We start from the raw sequence: 26752 nt of genomic DNA, 5'->3' as shown, positions 1-26752 counted from the left end.
AAAGTTAAGCTAAAAATTATTTGGATGAAAAAAATAACATCTATATGAATACTCAAGTTAAAGCTAAGCCTTATGCTTTACTTGTGATGATATGGCACCAAACTATGGTCTAAATAAGGGGGAAAAGATGCATGTTCTGCAGCATTAGTATGATAGGGCCTAGATAGAAGACTTTCTAAACTGAATTGAATCTGCCTTGCTTCCTTTCTTATCTACATGGATCAGGTAAAATTTCAAGTATACATTTGTTCAGTGAGAGTTTCCAAGAACAAAATCTTGGAAGGACCTGTTCTAGCTGTTTTGATCCACCAGATCTGTAAAGCTAACAAATCTTTATCAAGTTCTGAATGGAGTGGTATCTTAGACTGTTGCTTGGAAAATTCATTCTCCACCCTTCCAGCTACTATAAAGATCATAGTTGAAAGTGTGCAGGTGAGCAGGAGGAGGAATTCTGAGATGGGTGAAACACAGTGTCAGCATTGCTGCTAATCAAAGAGTGCTCATGCACATCCCCACCAGCCTCAGCAACACTACATCACTGGCATCCACAAATCAAGATATGTATCAAGTGAAAAATCAGAATTTGTACAACAGAAAAAAAATGTTTTCTTGAAAATGGTACCATCCTCCCCTCATTTAACAATCTTGAATAGTTGAGTATCCATTTGGAAGTGAAATAGGGCCATCCAAAAATTAAGATGGAAGTTTTTACATACTTCAGAGTTTTCTGTAAATTTAAAGGGATCCAGGATGTATCAAATGCTCAGTTAAGGGGTGAGGAAATTAAACTGGGGTAAGCAGGAAAAGAGAATTAGCCTGCTGAAAGCCTTAAGAGGGAAGATTAGAACTGGGCTGATTTGTGTCCTTCCACCCTTGTTATTTCCCAAACCCTGAGCAAGATTGACTGCAAGTTGCTTCTGCCAGACTGTTTGCGGTCCTGACTGGAATGCCTGTCCTAAGGGCTGGTGATACATTGCAACATTTAATAGCAAATTTAGAAGTTTGAAGGTCATACCAAGCACAATGAGGCTGCTGCCCAAAAGTTTGTGATTTCTATATACCTAAGTATGCTGAAGTATACAAGTCTATAAACTAAAATAAACAGATTTTAAAAACCCACTTTAACAGGGACTTGTGAACTTCCAGATTTACAAAATGTTGATGGCAGCTGAACCAAGAGAGTAAGGGAAGTCTAAAGGAATTTGAATTCAGTCACATATAGTGCTATTCAGGCATTCTTACAGGGATGCTTAGTGTTTCTGTGCTCACCAGGTCCCATTGAGATCTGCATGTGGGATTGGGGGCGGGGGGTCTAACGGGTGTTTCCAAGAGCATATGGGTAGACACGCTTAGAAGCCTCCCTGTAATTGAGACAAACACAGGGTTTCCCAAAGCCATCAAACATGCAAGCAAAGCCCTTTCAGTTTTTTAAACTCAACATGAGTTGAGTTCAAAAGCCGTGAGCCGCCCCAAGGCTTCGGCGAATGGGGCGGCATAGAAATGTTATAATAATGATAATGATAATGATATAAACCTTGACACCAGGGACATGGCTTGTCTGTGGACCCATTACCCATTACCCTTCCTTGCTTAAGCCCTAATGTTGTTTCTTCAAATAGTTTAATAGACTTAAGTGAGGTATCAATTAATTTTATGGTTCAAATAAGTTGAGACATGGGATGTTAAGGTTTCAGTCAGGGAGGAAGGAAAGTGGTAGGAAGCAAAAGAGAGGGAAACACCTAACTTATAAGTGTTCTCATAAGAGAGATTAGAGTCGGAAGGATGTGTTTATGAGGTAAAGATATTTACCATTTTGATATAGCTGAATGTTCAGACAAAGAAGAAAGGAAAAAGGATTCATTTTCCACCGTAAAGAAAAATGTGCATTCCTGCTGTGCAGGTTTGAACGATCAGGCTTGGGACTGGAAGCCTCTAACACATCGTTCCATATTCTGGAGCCCACAACTCGGCTTATTCCAATGAGCAGTGCAGGCTTTCTCACAGTTAGCTGCTATGGAAGAGGGGCATTTTCAAGGATTGCTGCTGGGGAAGCACAGGCTAACTATGCAATTTGCCCCCTTGCCTCCTGCCTTTCATTAAATCAAAGAGAAACAGCAGGTTCTGCGTGTGTTAAGTGTGAGAATGGATGCATGTGGTCTCACCATTGACACACTCAGTGTATGCAGGGAGGACACCCACCTCTGGCATGGTGGCCTTGGAAGGTTCCCTAGAACAGAACTCAGCCAGATCAGAATGAACCAGAAAAAGTTTACTGCTTCCAGGTCTCAGACCTGATTATACATTATATATAAAAATACGAATTCTTAAATGTCACTCATCCATTGTTGATCTTTCTGCAAACATTATGGAACTCCTTTTATTAACATATCTAAAAATGTTGATTGATCTATAACGTGCCAATATGAAAATGCAGTAATATTTTTAATGTATTTCTTCATTTACTGAAGTATGTGCTACCACGTATTACATTTCTTTCTAATAGGAAGGCCTACCTGCAGCTGCACCCTGGGTTTTACAGGCCCAAATTGCAACAAAACAGTTTGTGATCGATTTTGTCAAAATGGAGGAACCTGCACAGTCACTGCTGGAAATCAACCCCGTTGTCATTGTCAGCCTGAATATACAGGAGACAGGTGTCAATACTGTAAGTATAATAGATATCAAGCAGCATATTTAAAGCATGGCAAATTTTAAAAATGAATAGAAGACTGAATGAAGTACATTTTTAAAAAAAGGGTAGCCTCTTCCCTTTTAAACTCTTCAAAGCCAACATCCAGAATAAGACCAATGTATTAAAATGGGTAAACAGAAGAAATGTTAGCTTAAGCACACAATAAAAAATAAGAATACGACTGGACATGTGCAAGTCAGCAAACCTGACATTCTCCAAATTCACCACAAAGTTCATTCTGATGTGAGTTGTGTGCCAGATTGCAAGCTTTAGTTTTTGTATGAAAATACATACATAAAAATTTATTAATTTAAATTATTTATTTATGTATTAGCTTACATTTTCCCAAATGAATGCATTATTTTTTCACATTTTGAAAGGTATGTATTCTTCTCCCATTGATTAAAGTGTATTGTTGTACATTTTTCGAAGTTACACTCTTTACATGTGCATTTTTCAAATGCACATCGGATGTCAAAAACAGTTTTTGTTGTGGATGTCAGCTCCACATTGCGTCCAAGATTGGGTTCAAACTGGAAGATGCAGATGGTGTAAGTCCTGTCCAAAAACAAACTGGAACACATTTCTAATATATCCTCACAGAACCACCATCAAGTACCCAATGCTGTTATCTATAGCCTCTGTAACTTAGAAAGACCTGCTGAGGCAAGGTTTGATATAGGGTTGTAGACACTGTAACAAGTCAGGATTGTTTTGAACAAACAAATGAATAAACAAACAGCAAGTATGAAAAACTGAATGTCTGGTGTTATTATTTAGACAGTTCCCAGTTCAGTGGTAGAGCTAATCATTGCAATCATTTAGACATCAACCCTGCAATAATTTAGACTGAGATTAATCTACCTGGGCTACAAAGTTAACCCAGTAGCATATCCAGGCAAGGAGTCTAAAAGCTTTGCTGGTAAATATTTTTACAGTGGGATAGTAGCATGTTGGGCCCAGAACCTAACATAACAGATGCTCAATACATTTCTAGTTTGAACCAAGAGTTAAAAATCATTCTGCTACATAGCTCTTCTTCTTCCTGATACTGATGAAATTTGGTGCAAAGTTGCAAACCCCAAAATAACAAATGTTGGATACTCCTATATCTAAGAGCAAACTTTTGGCAGAGAGCTATGCATGTGTCACATTTGTTCAGTGTAAGTCTGTACTTTCCTAAAACTTGTACATCAGGCATTTCTCTTTCATTATTTGGATTTTTTTTTTAAATGGACTAAATGTAATAGCTACGTCATGAGTTCTCAGAAGTGTGGTGCACTACTGCTGCTGCTGCTGTTGGTCCAGCACTCAATAGGAGTGGGAAAGCAAGTTGCTGTAACAACTGGGATAACAGAAAGTGATTTAAACAATAAAATACATTTCCTTTGTTGTCATTAGATCACCTACCTTTATGAAATGGCAAGAGTGGCAGACCCAGGCTTAAGTATCATTTGAGTTGTTCATAAGATCAAAATTCTGCTAGTGATTTCCCTAAGGTGCCTTCAGTCACTAAATTTATGTGACTCAGGTTCATTTGACTCAACATAATGCTTAGCAGTTTAGTTCCAAGTAATTAGAGAATTTAGAAGGATCCTAACCCAGTCTGTCCCAATTGAATGGGAACTTATAGTGGGATTAATAAGTACAGTCTGACTGAAATCTTTAGCTCAGGAATAGGCATTCTGCCCTCTAGATGTTTCAAACTACAACTCCTAGAATGTTTGACCATTGAGCATGCAGACATATCTTCTGAAGATGTACTATAAAACATCCTCTAAAACAGGTTGTTGGTACCTGCTCTGATCCTCACTAAAATATGCCTTCCACATATCGACTTCTGCTCTGAATGCAGCTTTCAAACGTCTTCAAAGGCAGCCCCATGTATAGTGCATCTCATTAAATTCTGTTGGAGGCTACCAGAATATAGGCTACTGAAGCCAGATTGTCTCCATCCAGATAGGGCAGCCAAAATTGGTGGAAGCTATTCTATGCTGCAGAGGCCAACTGAGCCTATTATGACTTCAGCAGAACCCTCAAGCAACAAACCTACCCCCTTCAGGGAAAGTGCAACCCCATCCAGAAACCCATCCATTCGGCTTTGGAATGGCTGAACACAGTCCATTCCAAAGAATCATCCACTAATAGGATGCCTCTCTTGTCTTTGTTGAGCTTCAGCTTACTAGTTTTCATTCAGGTAATGGGCATAATTCAGTTATGATTGCCCAAGGGTTACTCGCTTTGATTCTGTTCCAAGAGCCAGCATTCCCAGGAGAACCTCAGCAAGCAGGAGTGCTCATTTCTGGAACTCCATATGGGACTCTAATAACCTTCTCTGTTGTAGAAACTGATGTTTGCATGCTTTCTGAGGCTTGCCCCCCAAAGTGCTACATTTCCATTGCACAGCAGGGACAGCTTGCACAACAGAATCAGCAGGGATGATTCTGCACAAAACAAAAGCAGTGGTGGGGTAATGGATACGTCCCCATTGTCACAGCAGGCACTGTTTTTGGTGCATCCACAGCCTTGCCTGATGAAGAGGAGAAGGCGTAGTAGAGGGACATGTGATCAGCATATTAGTGTCAATATATTTCAAAATACCTGTTTAACCTCACTCAGCAGCTTAGTGTAGATGATAAATACCTTGACACAACTGCATATTTGTAAAAGGAGAGGGTGATTGAGCCATGGAATGAAGTTGTTCATATATCCTGCTTTTAAAAAGGGACTAATAGTCACAGGAATCTTTTACAGGGGACTGTAGTGATATATTTATAAGCAACTGCTGTGTCTGGGTTTGGATTGTCTCCCAGTAAGTGTATGAACCAGGCACAGAATCTAGACGGCATTGTGTACAGTCTTTTAGAAACATGGAGCCTTGATCAGAAAACCCACTGAGAATGGAAATAATTCTTCCTGTTTTACTTTTCTTATAAATACTATAAAATGTACAGATTCAGAAAATGCATCTGGAAAGCTCTGATTCTAAACTATTCACTTTAATGACAAGATCTGTCAAAGAGCAAAAAGATTCACCTACATCTTAAAAGGAATTTTTACTGAAATCAGCAGTATGTATTTTCAGTTGGGAGACAATTAAATAAGCTCAAATCTTTGAAGGAAAAGAAAAGCAATAATTGTGATTCTGTTCCTCTTGCTATTAAATAAACTGCATGGATCCAAAAATAGCTACAGTTTGGTATTTGAAAACAATATAGTACATAAATCATGCATAGATAGACATACAGATTAAGAAAAAATATTTACTTGAGGTTTACCCAAAGCCAAACAAATTGTTTCTAGTTGACTGCTTCTGCAAACATCTTCTTCTCCTTCTTCTTTAAAGGAATTCATTTAAATGTAAATTTAAGGATACTCTCTACACTGTCTGTTGATTATCAGATCGGGAATGCTGACACAGTGTAAAATAACAAAATATTTCAGATAAATGAAATCCATTAATGGATAAATAAAAGGGAAAGGAAGGGATGCTTTATTTACTTAAGACAAACAAGAATTTGAAAACTTTTTAATTGTGGACAATAGTTTCCCAGATATATATTGTATCATTTAGGTTATAGCTGAAAATCCTCCAGCTTTATAATAATAAACATCACTTATTATGGCCTTCATAGATAATTTCATAAATCAAAGTAATCTTAAAATAACTGTCTGAGTAGAGCAACAGTATCATCCAGAAATGTGTACCTCAGGAAAATTCAAATCACTACCTATAGGTCATGAGTTCAAAAACATTGCAGGTGATAACCTTGCAGGTTATTTACCTGCATGCTACAGCAAATAAATGTGAATATTCTCCAACAAATTGATATACAAAAAGATGTTTATGATAGGCAGTTAATTACATTATGGATTGATTGATACCATATAAAAACACTGAAAAGAATCAAAGTGTTAATTTATTCTGACTGAAAACAGACTCTACTTCTGTTACTAGTAATATATACAAAATGTTCATTCATTACAGACGTTTGCCACCATTATTGTGTCAATTCTGAATCCTGTATCATTGCTGATGATGGCAATGTAGAATGTGTCTGTCCTCTTCGATACGAAGGTCCAAAGTGTGAAATAGACAAATGTGTAAAATGCCATGGAGGGCAGTGCATAATAGAAAAGGAGAGCAATGACATAATGTGCAAGTAAGTAACAATTATGAAACAATCAATTGGTCAAAATGTTGAATATACATTTAGCTACAATGTAAGCCCATAACACGATTGTATGCCAGAGTAGCAGTGGTCTGTATACTTTCTTTGCAGTCAAGCTAAATGTTCTAAATGGACTTCCGCATTAAGTGGATGCTGTTTTTTTAAAAAGATTAGGATCTGTACTGAAAGTAAAAGTGAGTCAGTGTAGAATACTGGTTAGAATGTTGGATTGGGACTGGGAGACCCAGGTACTAGTAGTATCTACTCAGCCATGAACTCACTGGGTGACTTTGGGCCACTCACTCACTCTCAACCTAATCTACCTCAAAGGGTTGTTGTGAGGATGAAATGGAGAGAAGAAGATTATGTAAACTGCCCAGGTTCCTTGCTGGAAAAACAGTGCGATATTAATGTAATAAATAAAAAACACAGCTTAACATGCAGGTAACATTGAGGATATAGGGGAAAATCTCCCACGCCCATATCTTATTTCAGAATCCATTTCATGTTTCTAATTGGACTCACCAAAATGTGTGGTTGAGGCAGTTTTGGAGGGTTGAGATAGTATGCATCAACACATAATCACATACAGCACCCCTCTGAACCTTAACATATGTATGGTAAGACTTACTGTAGTGGGCAAGCATTTTGGAATTATGATAAATCTTCCAGTTTGAAGAAGCCCTGAATGCATCCTAGCGGATTTCCCTCACATGCAGAGTCATCTATGTACATATTTATTAAACTATGTTTGACTTTCTTTCTGATGAAAAGAAAGGAAGACTATATAATCAAGTCTAGTAGGGCAGAGGACAGAGAAGCTAATGATAGATGGAGTCAGATCCAACAGTAACCGGTATTCTGATTTTGTTCCCATCCCTTGCAATGACATTAAGAATACTTTAGTACCATGGTCTGATTCTTTAACACTCAACAAGTGACTGAATTTCAGTGTGTTCGCTTACTTTGGTTTTGTATACTTTCATGCTACCATACTTAATTATCCGCTGGGGAAAATGGAATGGCTTTCACCGTTCTATTTAGCAGTTTGGCCACCTTTGCGAAGAAAAAGGCCAGGCGTGAATTTGAAGGGACATGAACTTAAAGCACACAACTGTACCCCCCATACCTATAACAAACATGAGCAGAGAGAGAGGCATCAGGAGCAGGGGCAGGGAAACTAAAGCCTGTGGGGCAAATGCAGCTTGTAAAATCTTTCACTCCATCCCACTTCCCACCTGTTCTCCACCATGCAACATTGATACCTGTTTATTAAAAGTGCCCATTAGTACTAATAGAAGCTTTTGTATGACGCCTAATTGGTGCACAGGGATTACTTTCAGAGACAGACACATCTGGGGAGAAAAGGCTAACTTTTCCCTCCCTTTGTGCAGTGTTGTACCCCAAAATGCCATCCACACATACAACAGTCAGCTTAAAATAAATTTTAAAAATGCTTCCTGTTGTCTCCTGTGGTAGGCTTTTCTCAAGGCTGATTGCTATTTAAGGGCAATTCTCAGGGGTCATCACTGAGCAAGGAAGACTTGACTCTCTTCTCACCATATACTGTGAGACACACATTCAAATAACCTTTGTGTCCCTAACCCAATGAGGGGTGGTATTTTCAAGCCTAATTGCTACAAAGAGATGAACTTCATGAAGATTGCTGGTGGGGAAGAAAAGATTATCCTGTCCCACCATTCTTCTTGCACTGTGATTCCTACGAAGATCGGAGCCTGGCATTTAGAATTTTAAAAAGCCTTCCACTGGCTGTTCTAAATTGCTACGCAGTGGCATGAATGAGAGAAAGAGTGTAGCCTGATCACTTTTTCCTTCAGCCGGCCTACTTCTTTTTTCATCTGCTATTGGGCATATTGATGGACTGCTCTCTTCTCATAGTGAAGCTATGTTACTTTAAAGAATTAGTTGGCAGCTAAGCCTTTTTTAGGGGGGCGGGGTTACTCAGAACTAAGCTTAGGTTCCTCAGTGTGAATTAGGACCCCAAGGGGTAGGAAGACTTTTGTCCAATATCCAGTGGGTCTGTTCCACCTCTGTTGCACTAATGGTTCCCGCTGCTTGTGCAACAAGGCTTTCTCGCTTCTAAAACTAGACACATTCATTTCCAAATTAGGACAGACCAGCAGACCTGCCTTCTGTGAGCTCAGCTGGAAACAAGCATTTCCAATCATTTTGGGTTTGTTTTTAGAACCATAAGTGCCCCACTATGCAAGCAGCAATTCCCATGAATGAACAGGCACAAAGAGATACTACTTTCCATGGTCCAGATTTGGATGGGACATCACATATCTGTACTTAGTGTTCCCCCCCAATAAAATCCCTTTAAAACGAATTCTCAAATTACATTTATTATATTTCTGCAATTACACTGGGACATTTCTAGCATTGCCTCAAATTCTACCCAATTTTAATATTGTCTGTTAGTTTAGCCTGAGGAAGAGTCCTAGAGTGATTGCTGACTATTTTGTAACATTTTGATTGATCCTTACTACTAATGAACGTATTCTCCTTTCAGTGTTTTGATCATTTTTATCATAAATGACCAAGATGGCTGCAAACATTTGTAAATTATTTATTTATTTATTTATTTATTTATTTAAAGCTTTTATATCCTGCCCTTCATTGTGTCTTATTCTATTTAAGTGAATAGAGCAATTCACTTAAAAACTTTATTCTTCTTTATTGCAAAATCATGAATGATCCCTTGCATATGTCACAAGACTAAATACCTAGGATACTAAAACTGTTCATGTCCCATAGTAAACTACAGTTTTTATTGGGAGTTAACTTACTGAAACTTACTGAAAACAATACCTGGCAGTGTATAAAAATTTTGTAGGCTATCCACAATGAAAATTTGTGGTGTGATTTTTTTGAAATCTCAGCTAATAAGGTAAGTGGGGACAATTCATACTCTTTTCCAAAAATAGATTTTGATCTGCTTTTCAGATGCCTCCAACGTAGCTGGCATTAATGTATTTGGTCATGATTGTGCCTTCTTCCTCCTACCTCCCGTGTTCAAGGCACATTGGTCCTTGTAGTTCTTGAAAAAGCCTGGTGGTTTTTGAAAAAGCATTTCAGTTATATAGATGCAGCTCTCACTCTCTCCCAGACCAGAAGCCCTACATAAAGTGCACAAGAGCACACACTTTAGAGAAGGGCCCGAGCCAGCAATCTGCTGTTCAGAATGTCACTTTTTCTGTTCTAATCCTGCTTCTGATATACTCCTTCAGGTCTTCAAGCATCTAGATCAGTGGTGGCGAACCTCTGACACGCATGCCACAGTGGGCACACAGAGCCCTCTCTGTCGGCATGCAAGCCAAGTCGCCCCAGCATCGCCCCAGCAGCCAAGCATTGGATAACAGCGCACACAGGGGCCATGCGCATGCTCGGAAAGGAGTAATAGTGCCAGGCGATGATGTCACAAGTTGCGACTCATTAGCTGTGACTCCTCCAAGCTTTCGCATGGCCGGTCAGTGCACTGCCAATTATATATATATATATATATATATATATATATATATATATATATATATATTTGCTTGGACTTGCTGTTTTCAGATTTTATTGCAGTGTTGGCACTTGGCAATAAATATGTGGGTTTTGGGTTGCAGTTTGGGCACTCGGTCTCTAAAAGGTTCCCCATCACTGGGTTGGGTTATTAAAATGAGGTGTCCTGGCATGATTTTGATGGTTGTAATGTGTTTAGATTGGGCAGAAATGATGAGCTGTGCAGAAAAAGCTACTCAAGGAAGGCTTTTGCAAAATCGCCATCTTTTCAGTGGAACTTTAGCCCTATATTAGGGTTAGGGGAGTGCACCAGGGTAGGGTTAGGCCTTTGGTGATGAACCTATGGCACACATACCACAGCAGGCACACAGAGCCCCAGCATCGCCCCAGCAGCCAAGCATTGGATAACAGCGCACATAGGGGCCATGCACATGCTCAGAAAGGAGTAGCGGCGCCAGGTGATGACATCACATGCCACGACTCATTAGCCATGACTCATCCAATCTTTTGCATGGCTGGTCAGCGAGCTGCCATTTGCTTGGACTGGCTTTGAGTTGTTTTTTCTAAACTAAAACCTCAGTTTTCAGGTTTATTGTAGTGTTGACACTTTGCCATAAATTAGTGGGCTTTGGGTTGCAGTTTGGGCACTCAGTCTCTAAAAGGTTCCCCATCACTGATCTAGATGGTACATAGATGCAGGAAAATAAGCTTCCATATATATCCTGAACAGCTTCGGTTGTTTTTTCATAGTAATAGTGCTGCAGCCAGGGCTGCCCTCCCTCCAAGAATCTTTGTGAGGAGTGACTTGCCTGCTGAGATTGAATGATGAGTTTGAAAGCCACTAGTATTCCTTGGCTAGTACAGTACCTCATTCACTTAATGGAACAGCGTCCTTTCAGTTTTATTAAAACAAATCACAACTCCAAAGCCAGTGGCAACATTAACAATATATCCCAATTTCTGTGACAATTTTGAATGGATTAAAAAATTCTACCCAGAGAAGACTTTCAATGCAATTTCTAGAAAGTCTCTGTGCTAGCTCAACTTATATGAATTTTATGCTAGCTCAACTAGGAGCCATGTCAATCTGTTAAATTGGATTTTATCTCCAAATTTGTAGAACCTTTAACTAATCACTTCTTAATTTCATTTAACTTTGGAGATCACTTTTAGAATTGCAATGCACCATTTATTATGCTTACACTCTCTTCTATCCAACAAATTTGGGATATGAGGGCAAAGAGGCAGTGATGAGAATCTCATACATCTACTGTTCTCTGAATATTAGGACATACTAATCAGTGGCATGCAGTTCTTACCAGCACTTAAATTCATGTGCTCTAAGAGTTTATCTTGGCATACAGACCTGGGCAATAGTAATTCAAACCATTATTTCCTATCACATGATTAGGAAACATGGCAGGCACTACAAGCATTCGCCATTACAGATGGAGGAATTAGTCTATATCCAGTTTATCTCAGTTTCATGCCATAGGTCTACACTGCTCTTTTCCTGCATCAGTGATTTTTTTTATCAAACACCACAAAAATTTGCATTATTTTCTGTGCAATACTCTCATGTTTGTACATCAATTTCTACACATTGTTGCTTGCTTGCAGTTTTCCATAATATATGCTTTTTGCATGCAACTTTCCCCAGTATATGCATTTTCATATTCAATTTTTTGAACTGAGAAGTGCATCAAAAAGAATGTGCAATCACTATTCCAGTTTGCATATCAATCAACGAAATATGAATCTATGATTTTCAAATGAAAAGGTAGCTTAGCATCCTCTGAGGTATTCCAGGTTCCTCCCCACCCCCCACGAATCCATTTCCCGATATTTCTCCAAGAGAATGGTCATACATATTCTCAGAGCAAACACCTTGAAGTTGCAAGTTGTACTTTTCTATAGGATGGGTTGTTACTTCTCTACATGCTTGATCCAGTGCTCCTAACCAGTAAGAATATTTTTTAAGTCCCCCCATCCCAGTTCCCTCCATAAAATATCCATGTTGAAGGCACACATGGTTTGTGTGACTCCTGTATATGCTCAACCAAGAACATCTGACTGTGCTCAGTCAGCATTCTGAGATCTCATAACATTGCTCAGTCTTCCCCACACCCAGAGTATTTAGCAAATGATCACCTTGGAAAGGTCTGAGTCTATCTCACCTGGGAGAAAGTGCATGCAGCAAAGTAAGTATGATTTTCTACAGAGATGAAATCCCCAAGAGGCCTCTGCAACTGATCAAGTTTCAGGGACAACCTCTCTCAGCAAAAGAGGGTTTAAATACTATGATGCCAGACCTGAGTGTGTTAATGCGGTAAGTTAAACTTAACGTTAATGCGGTAAGTTTATATACAGCAATGTGTATAAACATTATGAAGTTGTGGCTAAGGTGGTGGATGATAGACAGTGCTTTGGGATAAATGGACAAATTTAGGCGCCATGTGGATCCATGCTAGTCAGGAACTTGAGCCTGACCTTGCCACAGTGGAACACAATCATTTAGAGAAAGTGTCCTCAGGTTATGAAGTGGGGCCCCAACAGCAGGGAAGAAAAAGTGGTATGTGAATCAATGGATCTTGTGAATCAAATGATGAGATTGTCTATGAAGATATATATGGTGAATTGAATGAGGAGGTCATCTATGAAGAAATGACTCCAATTCCCTGGGTAAGTGCAGGGTGGAGAATGGGGATAGAGAAGGTGTGTGAGAGAGAGATCACTAAGATTGATGGTAATTTGTCTGTTGCTTTGACAGAGAAAGGATGAGGAAGCTTCTCAAGTTGTGATTTATGCTGACTCTGTGGATTCAAAATGCTACCTTAGCTGCATTTGTATAAATGTGTAAAACCTGAAAGATGGGAAGAAGACAAGGGTGTTTAATTATCAACTAGATTCATAAAACACAGAATTATGTCTCTTTATTTGTACTCTCACATGAAGTCAAAATGATTTACCAAGATGCTTTATTAAAGAGATATATTATAACCTGGGAGACTAGGAAATTGGGTGGAACCCCACTTTCAAGAAGATTTTAAGTGCTACAATATGTTAGAAACCATGCCAAAGCATAGGTAATATATCAAAATGCTTACATGTTCATGAAGGGGTAAGAATCAGCTTTAACAGAAACAGAACTGTTATTTCAGATGTGAATACTCAATGGCAGGTGGATTTACTTGATATGCAGCATATAGTGAAATATAACAGTGGGTATACATATATTTTAATGCTAGTGGACATCTTGTCTAAACATGCATGAGTCAAAGCTATGAAAGATATGATGGGTACTGATGTGTTCAGGATCTTCAATATTATTTTCAGCAGGGTGGGATATCTCAGAAATTACATTGTTCCTAAATAAGAAAGTGAGTTGCTTGTTCTAATGACATTTTTAAAATGAATGAGAAAAGGGGAAGGCTATCATATGAGGATACTGAAAAGTAAAAGATTTCTTTTAAGTTAAAAAGGAATGTATTCACATGAAGTTTGCATAATTGGCAAAATCACCAGAAGAAAAAGGCCCATATTTCAGCTAAAAGATTAGGAAGATCCTTGAAACCTGTTGGGGTTTCTTGCAAGAGGAAGAATGGTGAACTGTAAATGTAATGATGGGGGTGGTGGTAAGTAGTGCTGGGATGCTTTGACCGTAAGGAATTACTGAAGGTGACTACACTCAAAGATAGCATGTCTCACTTTGAAAAAAAATGCAGCTACAGAAACCCGGAGAGAGAGAGAGAGTGAGAACATGGTAAAATGGCTAGACTACAATTTCTGCCAATAAGCATCATGCAGACATAACCACTATTGAAAGACATAGAAACATAGAAAACAGAGCGAGTCAGAAGGGGTCTCCCGGGCCATCTAGTCTGACCTCCGGCACCACCCGGCTCCGCTCACGACATGCTCACCATGTGCATGTCCAATCTATCTTTGAACACCCTCACCGATGGGGCCTCAACGACCTCTCATGGAAGCCCATTCCACACCCTCGGGGTCCTGACTGTCAGGAAGTGCTTCCTGGCATCCAAATGGAACCTTGGCTCCCTGAGCTTTGCCCTGTTGGAGCGCGTTCTGCCTTCTTCTGCAGGGGAGAACAGGTCTCTACCCATCTCCATGTGACATCCCCTCACATACCTGTATGTTGCCAACATATCCCCTCTGAGTCTCCTCTTCTCCAGGCTGAAGAGACCCAGTTCCCTCAGTCTCGCCTCATACGGCATCCCCTGCAAACCGGCCACCAGCCTTGTGGTCCTACGCTGCACTGACTCTAATCTGGCTATATCCTTTCTGTAATGAGGGGCCCAAAACTGAACACAGTACTCCAATTGCGGGCGCACCAGAGTCGTGTAGAGTGGTAGTAATACCTCTCTTGATCTAGAAGCCACACTTCTGGTTATGCAACCAAGGATGGCGTTCGCCCTCTTGACCACCACATCACACTGCTGACTCATGTTTAGCCTGCAGTCAACCAGTACCCCGAGGTCCCTTTCACAAGTGCTGCTCTCCAGCCACTTGTCACCTAACCTGTACTTATGACACCCATTCCTATGCTGTCTCCTGCCCACTTCCATAGTCTGTCCAGATCCTTTTGGATCTGGAGTACCTGCTCCTCAGTTGTGGCCACTGCTCCAGTTTTAGTATCGAATTTGATCAGCAGACTGTTCACCCCTTCTTCCATGTTGTTAATGAAAAGATTAAACAGGATCAGCCCCAGGACAGAGCCCTGGGGGACCCCGCTTGTCACTGGCCGCCATCCTGATGATTCCCTGCTAATGGTTACCTTCTGCTTTCGGTCAGTCAACCATGCCCTAATCCACCGGACAGTGCTTTGGTGTATAACAAAACTCCTCAGTTTCTCCACCAGGACATCATGGGGCACTTTGTCAAAGGCCTTGCTGAAATCCAGGTATATCACATCCACTGCATCCCCTCCATCTAGCCATCTCGAAACCTTGTCATAGAATTCCACAAGGTTTTCTGGCAGGACCGTTTTTGCGGAAGCCGTGTTGTGTGGCTGTCAGCCTCCCTTCCCTATCTAGCATCACTAGATCTCTCTCTATTATGAGCCTTTCCATTGTTTTTCCTACAATGGACATAAGGCTAACCAGTCTATAATTCCCCATGTCCTTTCTACTACCCTTTTTGAAAATTGGGACCACTGATGCCACCCTCCAGTCCTCTGGAACTTCATCCGTTCTCCACGAGGTCTCAAAAATGGAGGCCAGCGGGTGTGAGAGAACCCCTGCCAACTCTCTAAGTACTCTCGGGTGTAACCCATCAGGGCCTGGCGCCTTTGTAATGTCTAATGCCCTGAGGAGCCCCTCCACTTCAAGGGGGAGTGACTTTAATCTGTGCCCCTAAGTCCCCAGCCTCATCTAATCTCCTATGTGGATATTCACCGTCCTGCTTTGGGGAGAACACAGAGGCAAAATAGTCATTCAGCATCTGTGCCTGTTCCCTTATATCAGTCACTGGATCTTCTTTCTCCATATTTAGTGGTCCCACCACTTGTCTCCCCTTCCTCTTCCTATTTACATGCTGAAAGAAGCCCTTTTTGTTGCTCTTGATATTCTTGGCAAGTCTCAGCTCGTAATCAGCCTTAGCCTTGTGAAGAATCCTTCTGCAATGGGCCTCCACCTCCCGGTATACCCTTTTGTCTATTTCCCCCAGTACCCATTTCCTACGGAGGTTCCCCTTTCGTCTAACCACCTCCTTTCGCATCCATGGCGGCACTCTCCTCTGCCTCCCCACCTTACTGACTAGAGGTATCATCAAGGCTTGCGCCTCCAAAACCTCCCTTTTGAGTGCTATCCACCCCTCCTCAACTCGCTTACCTTCCAGTAACCTATCCCAGGAGACTTTCTCCAGTCTGGCCTTCAGACTCGGACCCTCTGTGTCAAAAACCCTCCCTCAATAGCTTCTAGGAAGTGACGTGACCTGGCTGTCACCGCCGAGTGAGTCTCCCAAGTAATATCCAGGAGATAGAAATCTCCCATAATTACTGTGTCTCTCCCCTGAGATATCCTTAGAATCTGGACTGTCAGGACATCATCCAGGGTCTCAAGTTGACCTAGAGGGCGATAACATACCCCCACTGTCAGGTCTCTTTCCCTGTCAAAACCCCTAAGTTTCACCCAGACTGCCTCTACCGAATCCCCATCTGTGCTGCATTCTATCTCACTGCATCCTATCCCTTCCCTGACATATAAAGCCATGCCCCCACCTCTCTTTCCCTTCCTGTCCTTTCTAAAAAGGCGAAACCCTTCTATGTTCACATTACAGACTTGCCTTTCATCCCACCAAGTTTCTGTGATTCCCACCAGGTCATACCCTCCTATTCCCAGGAGAGCTTCAAGCTCTTCCTGCTTATTACCCATGCTCCTAGCATTGGTGTACATGCACCTCAACTCCTTCCTATCGCTTCCCTTCCTTGGAGTTCCCAGCCTCCTCCTTCCTCCCATCCTCCCTGATACCTGGCCCCTCTCTGTAGGAGTCCTGTCAGTCCCTGCAGTATCTCTAAAACCCTGCTCCCAGAGCCCTGATCCTCCCCCCACACTTGTCCAGTGCAGACACGTTCCTGGGGGGCCTGAACCCCCCCCCCCGGCTCAGTTTAAAGTCTTCCAGATGAAACTTGCTAGAGCATTTCCAAAGGACCTTTTCCCCATCCTCGTGAGGTGTAACCCGTCCCTTGCCAGAAGTCCATTGGCAAGAAAACAAATGCCGTGGTCGAGGAACCCGAAGCGTTCCTTCTGGCACCACACCCTAAGCCAGTCATTCACCTCGGAGGCCCTCCTGTCCCGTCCTGGCCCAAATCCTTGGACAGGTATGATTGAAGAGAAGGCCACTTGGGCCTTCAGCTCCCTGAGTGTCTTCCCCAAGGCCTCAAAGTCCCTGGTGGTCCCAACCACACCCTGCCTGGCACCCGTTTGTGCCCACATGGATCACCAGGAGCGGCTGGTGACCCCCGGAGCGAACAAGACGCTCCACTCTGTCCTTCACATGCTGGATGCGAGCGCCCAGCAGGCAGCAAACTTCCCTTGTCTCCAGGTTGGGGCGGCACACCGCCGGCTCAGTGCCCCTCAGCAGGGAGTCCCCAACAACAATCACCTGCCGCCGTACCTTCCCGGTGCTGGTGGGCAGCCGTGCCCTGGCCCTTGCCTCTCCTGCAGCGGCCCCCTTGCCACCTGACATCCCAGGCTGGGGGTCCTGCTGGTCCCCCGAGGCCTCATCAGCCCCAGCCTCCCCAAGCGAACCTGTTTCCCAGCTCCAGAGTGGTGCCAGGAGAAGGAGGAGGCCGTGCTGGCCTCCTCTTCCTGTGGGTGACATGCCTCCATGTCTCCACAGCTGCTCCTCCTGTGGCCTCTCCTTCAACCCTCTGTCCAGGGGAGACCTGGAGAGCTCTCGCGGCCCTCAGGCACCTCACCTCCTCCTCTAGCAGGGTCACCATCTTGTACCAAGGGCAAGTGTATCCCTGCCACTCCTGGAGGAGAAGGGCAAACATGTCGCAGCTGTCACAGCAGCAGCAACACCCGTGACTGCCGCCGAGGCCGTCTCCTGGTCTGCCATCGGTATCCCTTCCGAGACCTTACCTTGGTCCCCTGCCTTGTTTGTCCTGCAGTTCCTCTCACTTGCCCAGTTCTCCCAGACAAAAACTCACTCGCACACACACACAAGGATAAAATAAACTTAAATTTAAATTGGAAGAGAAACAAAGCACAGCACAAACAAAACAAACAAACAATTAAACCTCTGTGTCTCAGGGAAGGGAGTCTCCGGACAGCCCGGGCCGCAGCCAAGGGACGCAGACAAGGGACAATGCCCTTTCTCTCCGCTGCTCCTGGCCCTCTGCTCCCCCGCCCAGTTCCTCCCTCGCCTTCGCCAGTCCCCTGGCCACTCAGCGCTCTCCCCCAGCCTCTGCCTCTGCTGCTCTGCCAAGAGGCTGGAGCCACATATGGATCAAAATTAGTATGTGCCTTTCTGTTTAGGCAATATGGTCATATGGATGCATAATTACTCTGGAACTGTGAATAAAAATAAAAATAGGTGTAGCATTAAAAGACTCTGGGGATTTTGAGACTTACAAGGCAAAGGCAGGCTATCACATCCCACATGGCGCACCTGTCGTGTACAATTCAGGGTTAAGTGGAGGCTTTGTTAAAAATCCCATCACAGTTTTGAAGAGTGGCCTGGGATTTTTTAAACTGCACATCAAAGCATCTCTTCACAGCATTATGGGAGATATACTAGGACAGGTGAGGAAAACAGTGAACCCTCAGATGGGAGTGATGTCATGGACCAGAAAAGGAATAGCATTAAGTGAAAAAAAATCATGGGCCTCCTAACCCTTTTCAAATGTTAGGAATGTCTTGCCAAGACAGGGAAGAAGAAAAACTGTCCAGAAGAGAAAGCTAACTAGAAAGTACATTAGCATTAGCAGGGATTCTGAGGACAGTGTCAAATCTAAACTGTTTCTCTTTCAGCTATACCCTATGGAAACTAGCATCAATGCAGCATGTATATTAAAATACTGTCTTTTGCCCCATTTATCCCCAAATGCACCTCATTCTTTTTAATCACCAGTGTTGGAGAAGATTGTGTTGTCTAACATCACTCTATTGTATGGGAACAGTAAGGCTATTTAAATGAATGTTTCAGATATCAGACAACTTGAGCCCAGAGTTCACTCCAGGGGGCGGGGGAGGCAGTATTATAAAGATGCAGCAGCAGCAATGGACCACGCCACTCTAGCAGACCATTGAACTGCAGGTTTTAAGTACAGGGCTGCACAATCAGCAAGGATTTGAAGATGGGACCCATAGAGCCTCCTGCACAGTGTTTCATTTTGCTTTGTTTCAAGTATAATGCTGATGAATGGTGTGGAGAGGAAAATTATGCACCCACTGAGAAACTCTCTCTCTCTCTCTCTCGATTACTAGTGATGCTATCAGCTACTACATTTTAAATGCTTCTCTCTTTTGGTAAAAATAGCACTCGGTAGATGTTTAGAGCAGGGGTCCCCAATCCCCAGGGAGTGGACCTGTACCAGTCTGTGACCTGTTGGGAGCTGGGCCACAGAGCAGAACTCTAACTTCGAACAATCCAGAATTCAAACGTTAGAGTCAAGATAAAATCACTCCACAGTTCGAACGATGCTTCTAAGGTTGAACTGTGGCGAAAATGTCATCAGTTGTGCACCTAAGTTGGAAAAAAATATTACAGTAAAAGACACATTGCCTTGATGTCCTGAATCAATTCGTCTTGAATTGATTCATCTTGTCTTGAGTCCATTCATCTTGATTCAATTTAGGTCATCAAGGTAGCTATGACAGTGCTGGGGTGTGTTTGAAGCGAGAGGGAGTATTTTGAGGGGGATCAATGGCAATGTGTCTTTTACTGTAATTTATTTTTATTTACATATTTGCCATATCTTTTTATCTCACCTCGTACATAACCTCAAACTTAATTCATTTCAGGAAGCCATATTCGCTGTTTAAGTTTATCGAAATGGATATTGTTTATGGTCAGAGAGAGATTAATTCACTTTCTATTATTTCTAATGGGGAAAATTGATTCGGATGTCGAACAATTCAGAGTTCAAACAGCTTCCTGAAACGAATTAAGTTAGAAGTATGAGGCACCACTGTAATGCACTTGAATCATCCTGAAAACACCCTCTCCTTTTTCCATCCTCTCGTGGCAAAATAGTCTTCCATGACATGGCCCCAGTGGCCATGCTGGTTTAGAGCATATTGAGGCACTTTTAATTGCCAATATCAAATACCTTGTTGAATATGTGAGGATGAAAGGATTGAGTGTACCAGCAGATAACTATGCAACCTTAGTATGCAACCAGGAAATATATTTTGGGCACAACTGCCTAAGCATCTAGTCACTGGACTTATTGATAACAGTTTTCAGTGGGGACTGTGGCAGAAATTCTTTTTCCTTTTAGAGAAATTAATACTATTTTTGGCACTTCAAATTTTGAGCAGGTTCTAGTACCATTTAATCCTTCCCAGTTTTATTTTATGCAAATGCATTATGCACAAGAGTAATTCAGCTAGTACAAATTGTGGGAAAACAAATGAAAGATCACTCCCTTTTAATAAGCTATACCTTGTATACCTTTGACTCATTGCTTGACCAGGACTGTGTCAACCACTATTGTCTGATCAAAAGAGAAAGCCCAGAAACAAGATCCATTTTGCCCAGTCCCTGAACATCACTATTGATACGAACTTATACAGTATTGTTGATATGATTGAAGATGCAGCTGCTGGACTTGTTATTCCAAATCAAACCTTTGCAGATGTCAGCTCCAGTGATTGACTGCCAAGCAATATCATTGCCAAAATTCTAGTTAGATAAGTGGTGAATGACCTTCCCCCCACAGCCTTACCTGCTGACCAATGGACCCAAGGAAAAATAAATTCTAAACAAATTCTAAATGATTCGTACATTGATGTATGTAGCTCAGATTCTGCAATACATTTCTCATGAACAACTTCTTTTGTTCATGTTTGTGACTTTTCTTGCAATTGCTAGGCCCCACAAGGAATTCTTGACCCAAGAAGCATTAAAGAGAAAGGATCCTGACATATTTATATGGTCCAGCCATCTAGAATACCTGTTTATCATAAACAACCACTTGAGATTCTTCATGGTCTTTGTTTCTCTGAGGAGCTGTGTTTTGTTCCTAGCAATGTCTCCCTGTTAAAGTGTGATACCATGAAACAGATACTGGCCATGCTCTCAAATGCAGGCAGAAACCAGATCTTTAAAGCAGTTAAAATGATCTTGCTATTTGCACATTCAGCATGATGGCCTTATTTTTGATGCATATAATCCCATTAGAAATGCAGTATCTGTATCTTTGCAGCCAAATGCTACATATCCTTTAAATTGTTCTTCTGGTAGGATTTCACTTCTGTGATGCCCCCAGGAATTGCCCATGACAATCACCTTCCCAGCTCCCAAATGCAGAATCTGTTGTGGTACAAACACTATTCTTGCAGTTTATCTAACAAATTGCAGAGATCTAAATGAGTGTGAAAATGAGCTGTGGTAAAAATTTTGGTCATACAAGGTGTCTCTATGCAATCCTTCCAGGACACACATTGCTTCCTCACTGATAAAATCAAATGAGAATACCTCAAATTCTCATGAAATACAAACAAGTAGAAGTAGTTAGATTCTCCCACTATTTTGGTGGTACACCAATTTGATTTCTGAGCAAATTTACTCCACAACAATTTGCCCCACAGCAATTAGTGATCTCACACTTTGCAGAATCTTCACAACTGCATTGGGACGTAGCTGCACTTGCTCCTTTTCATTAAAACCTGTGATGTGGTTCAGGTTCCTCTTTGGCACTCACATACTATGGAGGGTAGGCCAAGGCTCTGTTTCTGAAGAAGACATATTTTGATGTAGGGTGTAAGGAAGGCATCAAAGTGTTTGATATCTTCACTAACCTGTGACCTTTTATTAGATCCAAATTCAGCTCTATGGTATACCCTTGGTCACTTGGTCAGTTGCAGAGGTCTCACAGGGATTATGTCTCCACCCGAATCCATGGTTGATTTGTTGCATGCAGTCCCTCCCAAAGGGGGCAGAGGTTATGTACACTGCAGCACAAGTTTGCACCCTACCTCAGATGTCATCTGCTAAGATTTTGAGTGAGAGAAAGATTGACCAATGACATGAAACCTCAAACATACTGAGTTGCCACTATTGGGTGTGCTTGGTTGTGCATGCAGAAGGGACACAACCTGTAGTTCTTACCCTCAAAATGCACAGAACAGCTGTTCTCTTGGGGAGAGTTCTTTTGGGAACTTAAAACACTTTCCAACTGGTTGAGGGCACTGGACAAAGCATATAGATGGGGCACAGTCCATGGATTCCTTGGACCTTCAAAATGTCCCCTTTGTGGAAAAATACATAAAGTGCCATATTCTTTGGAAATACGCAAAATAGAATGGGTGGCTCTGAGATGAAAGAATTATGCGATGTTCCTAGGGGACCCCAGAACTTTGGAGGCTGAGGGAACAGAGGGGGGCCTGGTTGGCAGTATTTACGGGCTGCTGTAAGATGGGAGAACTGGCACTTTTCATCTGACAAAATTATGCCCCCTATTCTTTTTAAGTCGCTTTGGTTAAAAAAATGTGAACAAAATTCCATTCTCCAATCTGCTATGCTATACATTATCTTTCATCTGGCTTGTTACAAAAAAAGTGATTATACAATAATTATGGTAGAGCTGATTCTCTGCTATTTGACAGCCTACGGAATTAATATAGATATATAGATATATAGAGAAATATATATGAGGTTGTTTGAAGCATTTGGCATTTAAGCATTTAAGCACTACTATTCAACAGTAATAGTGTGGTTAACCATTTTCCCCCCTACAAATCATAGCTGTACAAATGGAAAAATTGCATCCAGCTGTCAATTATGTGATGGATATTGCTACAATGGTGGTACATGCCAGTTGGACCCAGAGACAAATATTCCTATCTGTCTGTGAGTATGCTGCTGATCTGACAATTATTGGAATATCTTTGCATCCCATCATTTCCCAGCGCCATTTTGCCCATATACTTCTTTCCAAGTGGTTGGTGGTAAAGGAATTTTTGCTGTTCCAGGCCTTTTCACTTTTGACCATTTTCAGGGTTTAACTGAAAGTAATAGAGGAATGATTGACATCTTTAATTACATGCTATGAGATATTACTGCTATTCAGACCAACTTTAATTACTGCATAGATATATACCTGCACATGAATTTCAATCATCAGAAGATGTTAAAATGTTAAATACTTATTGTTCTAGAATATGTTAAAATTGTTACCTATAGATGTTTTGGTTCCTGTAAAAACAAAGTACATTGTTGCAGTAGGTGTATTTTTAAAGCATATTTTAAGTGAGTTTTTAAACTAAAGTAAATCCTTAAATTGGGGTAACCTTCATAATATAAACTTGCATATAATAACAGTGCTGTAACATGATACTCCTAGCATTGAAAATGCTTTAAAAAGCCTGTTTCAGTTCTAAAATGCCAGGTGGGGTTTCAAATTGTATCTTTTAATCACGTATTCCCCAGACTACCTAGTTTTAGCCACCTTATGCTGATTATGTATATAACTCCAATCATATATGTGGTTTAGCAAGCGCTAATGTAAATCATATCTAAATGAAAGCCATAGTCACATCATATGTGAACCATATTTGGTTCTCCTAGAGATGAGGAAAACGATCAGATCTCATTGGCAATATTTGGTTGCAATTACATTTTCTCAAAATCCTTCTGGCTGAAGCTAGGGAGTTTCATGATGGCATTTTGCTCTATCATCAAGGAATTCAGAATGTTCTCCAATGCCCACAGATTACATATCATTTTCTGGGTATGACTGGGGGTGCAGTGTCTGCATGTGGACGGATCAGCCTGTTGCCTCCCTCCTTTCTCTTGGTAAATGGAGCAACAAATTGGGCCATTATCAGGAATGGGAAATCACAATCCAGCCCATCCTCTCTCTCAGGTGTAACTTAATTAAACTCAAGACACTTGCATGCAAGCACTCAGGACAAATGGATAGGGAAGGATGGATGTGTTTCCCTTTATGATAGCTGCCAGGTACTGTGAGGTGCCTACACTTATGTACCAAAGGGCTGCACCTCTGTAGGGCAGTGGCAGTAACAGGATTCCATGAAGTCCTTGGCTGATCCTCTGTTCACAGGCATTGTACCTTCAGTTGCTTGCTCTGTGTCTGTAACGCTCAGTATGCCCTTCTGAATAGCAATAGATTAGACCCCTAAGAGAGGGCTGTTCATTTTATCATTACTGTATATATGCATTTAAAACATGTTCAGCAAAAAAGGCAGAATATTTATTTATTTAGCTGTATTTTACTGAAATTCTACAGATGCTCTGTGGGGTTTAAAAGTCAGCGCTGTGACCAGAAAGTGAACCCTTGTGATTACTACTGTCAGAATGAGGGAATTTGCACTTTAACTGCGTTTAATGAACCGAAATGCAAGTAGGTTTAACCTTCCACTTAATGCTGCGCATTTTGTGACATCATTTCAGGCCACAGTTCATTGGTTCACATCATGCACATCCATATACATTTCAAAATTTATATTTAATCTCAGGGTTCATTTGTGCAATAAAATGTAGCTTTTTTGTAGCCTTGCTAATGAGTACATTAAAATATACAGTGTGGGATATACTGTTGCCATATTATTAGCACACACATTTTATGCCACTATATAATGAAAATAATGTGACACGTCAGAAAGTTTACTAAATAACCCCATCTTTTAAAAGCTCAGAGTTTATAAAAATGGCAAACTGCATAAATTCATCATTTGGTATTCTAAAATCTGACACTCTAATTCTAGAATGTGCAAGTTAATTGAACAAGCAGACAATTTGTCAGCTGTTGAAAGGATAAACATCTTCATAAATGTAATATGCAAATATTTTTAAAAGCAATTACGACGAACAACAAATTAGAAGAGCTATCCTAATTCCTTCACTCTTTTACTATGTACAATTATATTTATGCCATCTTTCAGGCACAATTCAGATATGCTTCCTTGAGAAATAAAAAATGTTCAGTTTAGTTTCCAGTTCAGTTCAGGAAGTGAAACTGCCATGTGTCCTGTGTAGTAAAATGTTGAAAATAAATCAAATACATTCAAATTGGGGGGAAAATCCAAAATTATTCCACTGTTTTACTGACACAGGGTGGAACTGTGTATAGAATTCACTCAGACTCGTTGAAATAAATGAGCATAAGCAAACAACCGTGTGTTGATTACAACAATGATATATCATTTAGAGCTGTTTGCAAGGTCACGTATGCCACATCTCGTGTATTATGGTGGTCTCACATTTGGTCCCTGATGTTTGAAAGCTGTGTGGATTGCCTTAAGGACACAGTGCCACACATTCCTTCTGGGTGTTGTCAGAAGGACACTCATACCAATTCACATTGTTAGCCGTTTTAAAGTATGCCAGGAGCTATGTGGCAGAAGACAAAAGGCAAGACCAAATATGAGATGGATCAAACCCATAAGGGAAGCTACAGCCTTGAACTTGGAAGAGCTGAACAGAGCTGTCATGGGCAGGACATTTGGGAGAACTTTCATTCACAGGGTCACGTAGGTTGCTGTAGGTCAAAGATGACTTGATGGCACATAACAACACAAAAACATTTCACAGTAACTGCAGTAACATTTGAATTGGCCATTACCATTTTTCAAACACAGGCAGATAAGCTATCTTGTAGCAGTCTGTCAGAAGTGGGTCTCCTTTGTGCAAAGGTATTGGTAAAAACATTCATAGTAAAAAAGTAAAATTTTAAAATGTGACCCTAGCATTATTTAAGAATTGTTTGATAGCCAGTGGTTTCCAGTATACTCATTCTCAGCATTAATCGTGCATTCCTTAATAGAACATGAACTGCCAGAGTACTTTAAGTATTAGAATTCCCATTGGTTTATATTTGTAAACACTTACTTTTCTCAAGTACACTTAGTGGTTGTTTGTCCACAAGAGAATTTTTTTTCATCATGATGTTGTTTTATTTGTTGCAATGGCTTCTATTATTTTGATATAACTAAAAATGATGTCCAGTAGGTTTTGGACAGTAAATGGAAAGTAAATGAAGAACATTCCTAAAAGACCCAACTGTACTCAAGTCCATATTCCTAAAAATTCCCAAGACCCAAGCTTGCTTTAAGGAAGGACCCATCCCCAACTGAACTGGGGCAAATTGTGCATGCTACATGGGTTGTATCATATTTATTAGGAATATCAGGTAAAGGCAGGCTATATATCACTATTACATTTTGATAAAGTTATATTTTTGGGGATCACTTCTGAATTTATTTGAATCTTTCCAGGCATGTTCCTGGAAACATTTAAAGATACTGGGATATCTTTGTAGATGTATATTTAGATACATCTACATGCACACACATGCACGCACTTGCAAATCCAGGGTCTGATCCAGTATGTTTGATCTGATCTGATCTTGTTCTCTCAAGTACTGCACATATAACACACCCCTCTTTGTAACTATTAGTTAAATGGAAATAACCGGAGATTCATGTTGAATCCTCAGTATTAATATAAAGATTTTGTCACCATAAATACATTACAAAGTACTTTGCAATTTCTTCCTATTTACATTGGTGCAAGTGATTATTTGCACAATTATTACAAGTAGGATCTGCAGCAAACTCTTTTTGGTGTTTTTCCCCCTAATTAATTCACAACACAAGTGTTATGCTGCAGCTCTGCAAACGTTTTGGTTACCAGCACCATGATTTTCACT

At 41.1% G+C, this 26752-nt stretch overlaps 1 protein-coding gene across 1 annotated transcript in view; it reads left to right on the top strand.

The window, feature by feature from the left end:
* LRP1B (LDL receptor related protein 1B) overlaps window positions 1-26752 on the top strand; it is a 730365-nt gene that overhangs the window by 680270 nt on the left and 23343 nt on the right. Inside the window, exons 84-87 of the mRNA XM_044438491.1 lie at window positions 2504-2665; window positions 6681-6855; window positions 22828-22932; window positions 24332-24445. Coding sequence (XP_044294426.1) covers window positions 2504-2665; window positions 6681-6855; window positions 22828-22932; window positions 24332-24445 — 556 coding nt within the window. The remainder of the gene's footprint in view (window positions 1-2503; window positions 2666-6680; window positions 6856-22827; window positions 22933-24331; window positions 24446-26752) is intronic.

This window comes from Varanus komodoensis, unplaced genomic scaffold, assembly GCF_004798865.1.
Source record: "Varanus komodoensis strain SLA01 unplaced genomic scaffold, ASM479886v1 scaffold32, whole genome shotgun sequence".
Classification (NCBI taxonomy): Eukaryota; Metazoa; Chordata; class Lepidosauria; order Squamata; family Varanidae; genus Varanus; species Varanus komodoensis.
Note: the sequence above shows the minus strand (reverse complement) of the source record. Positions and strands in the feature narration are given on the sequence as shown.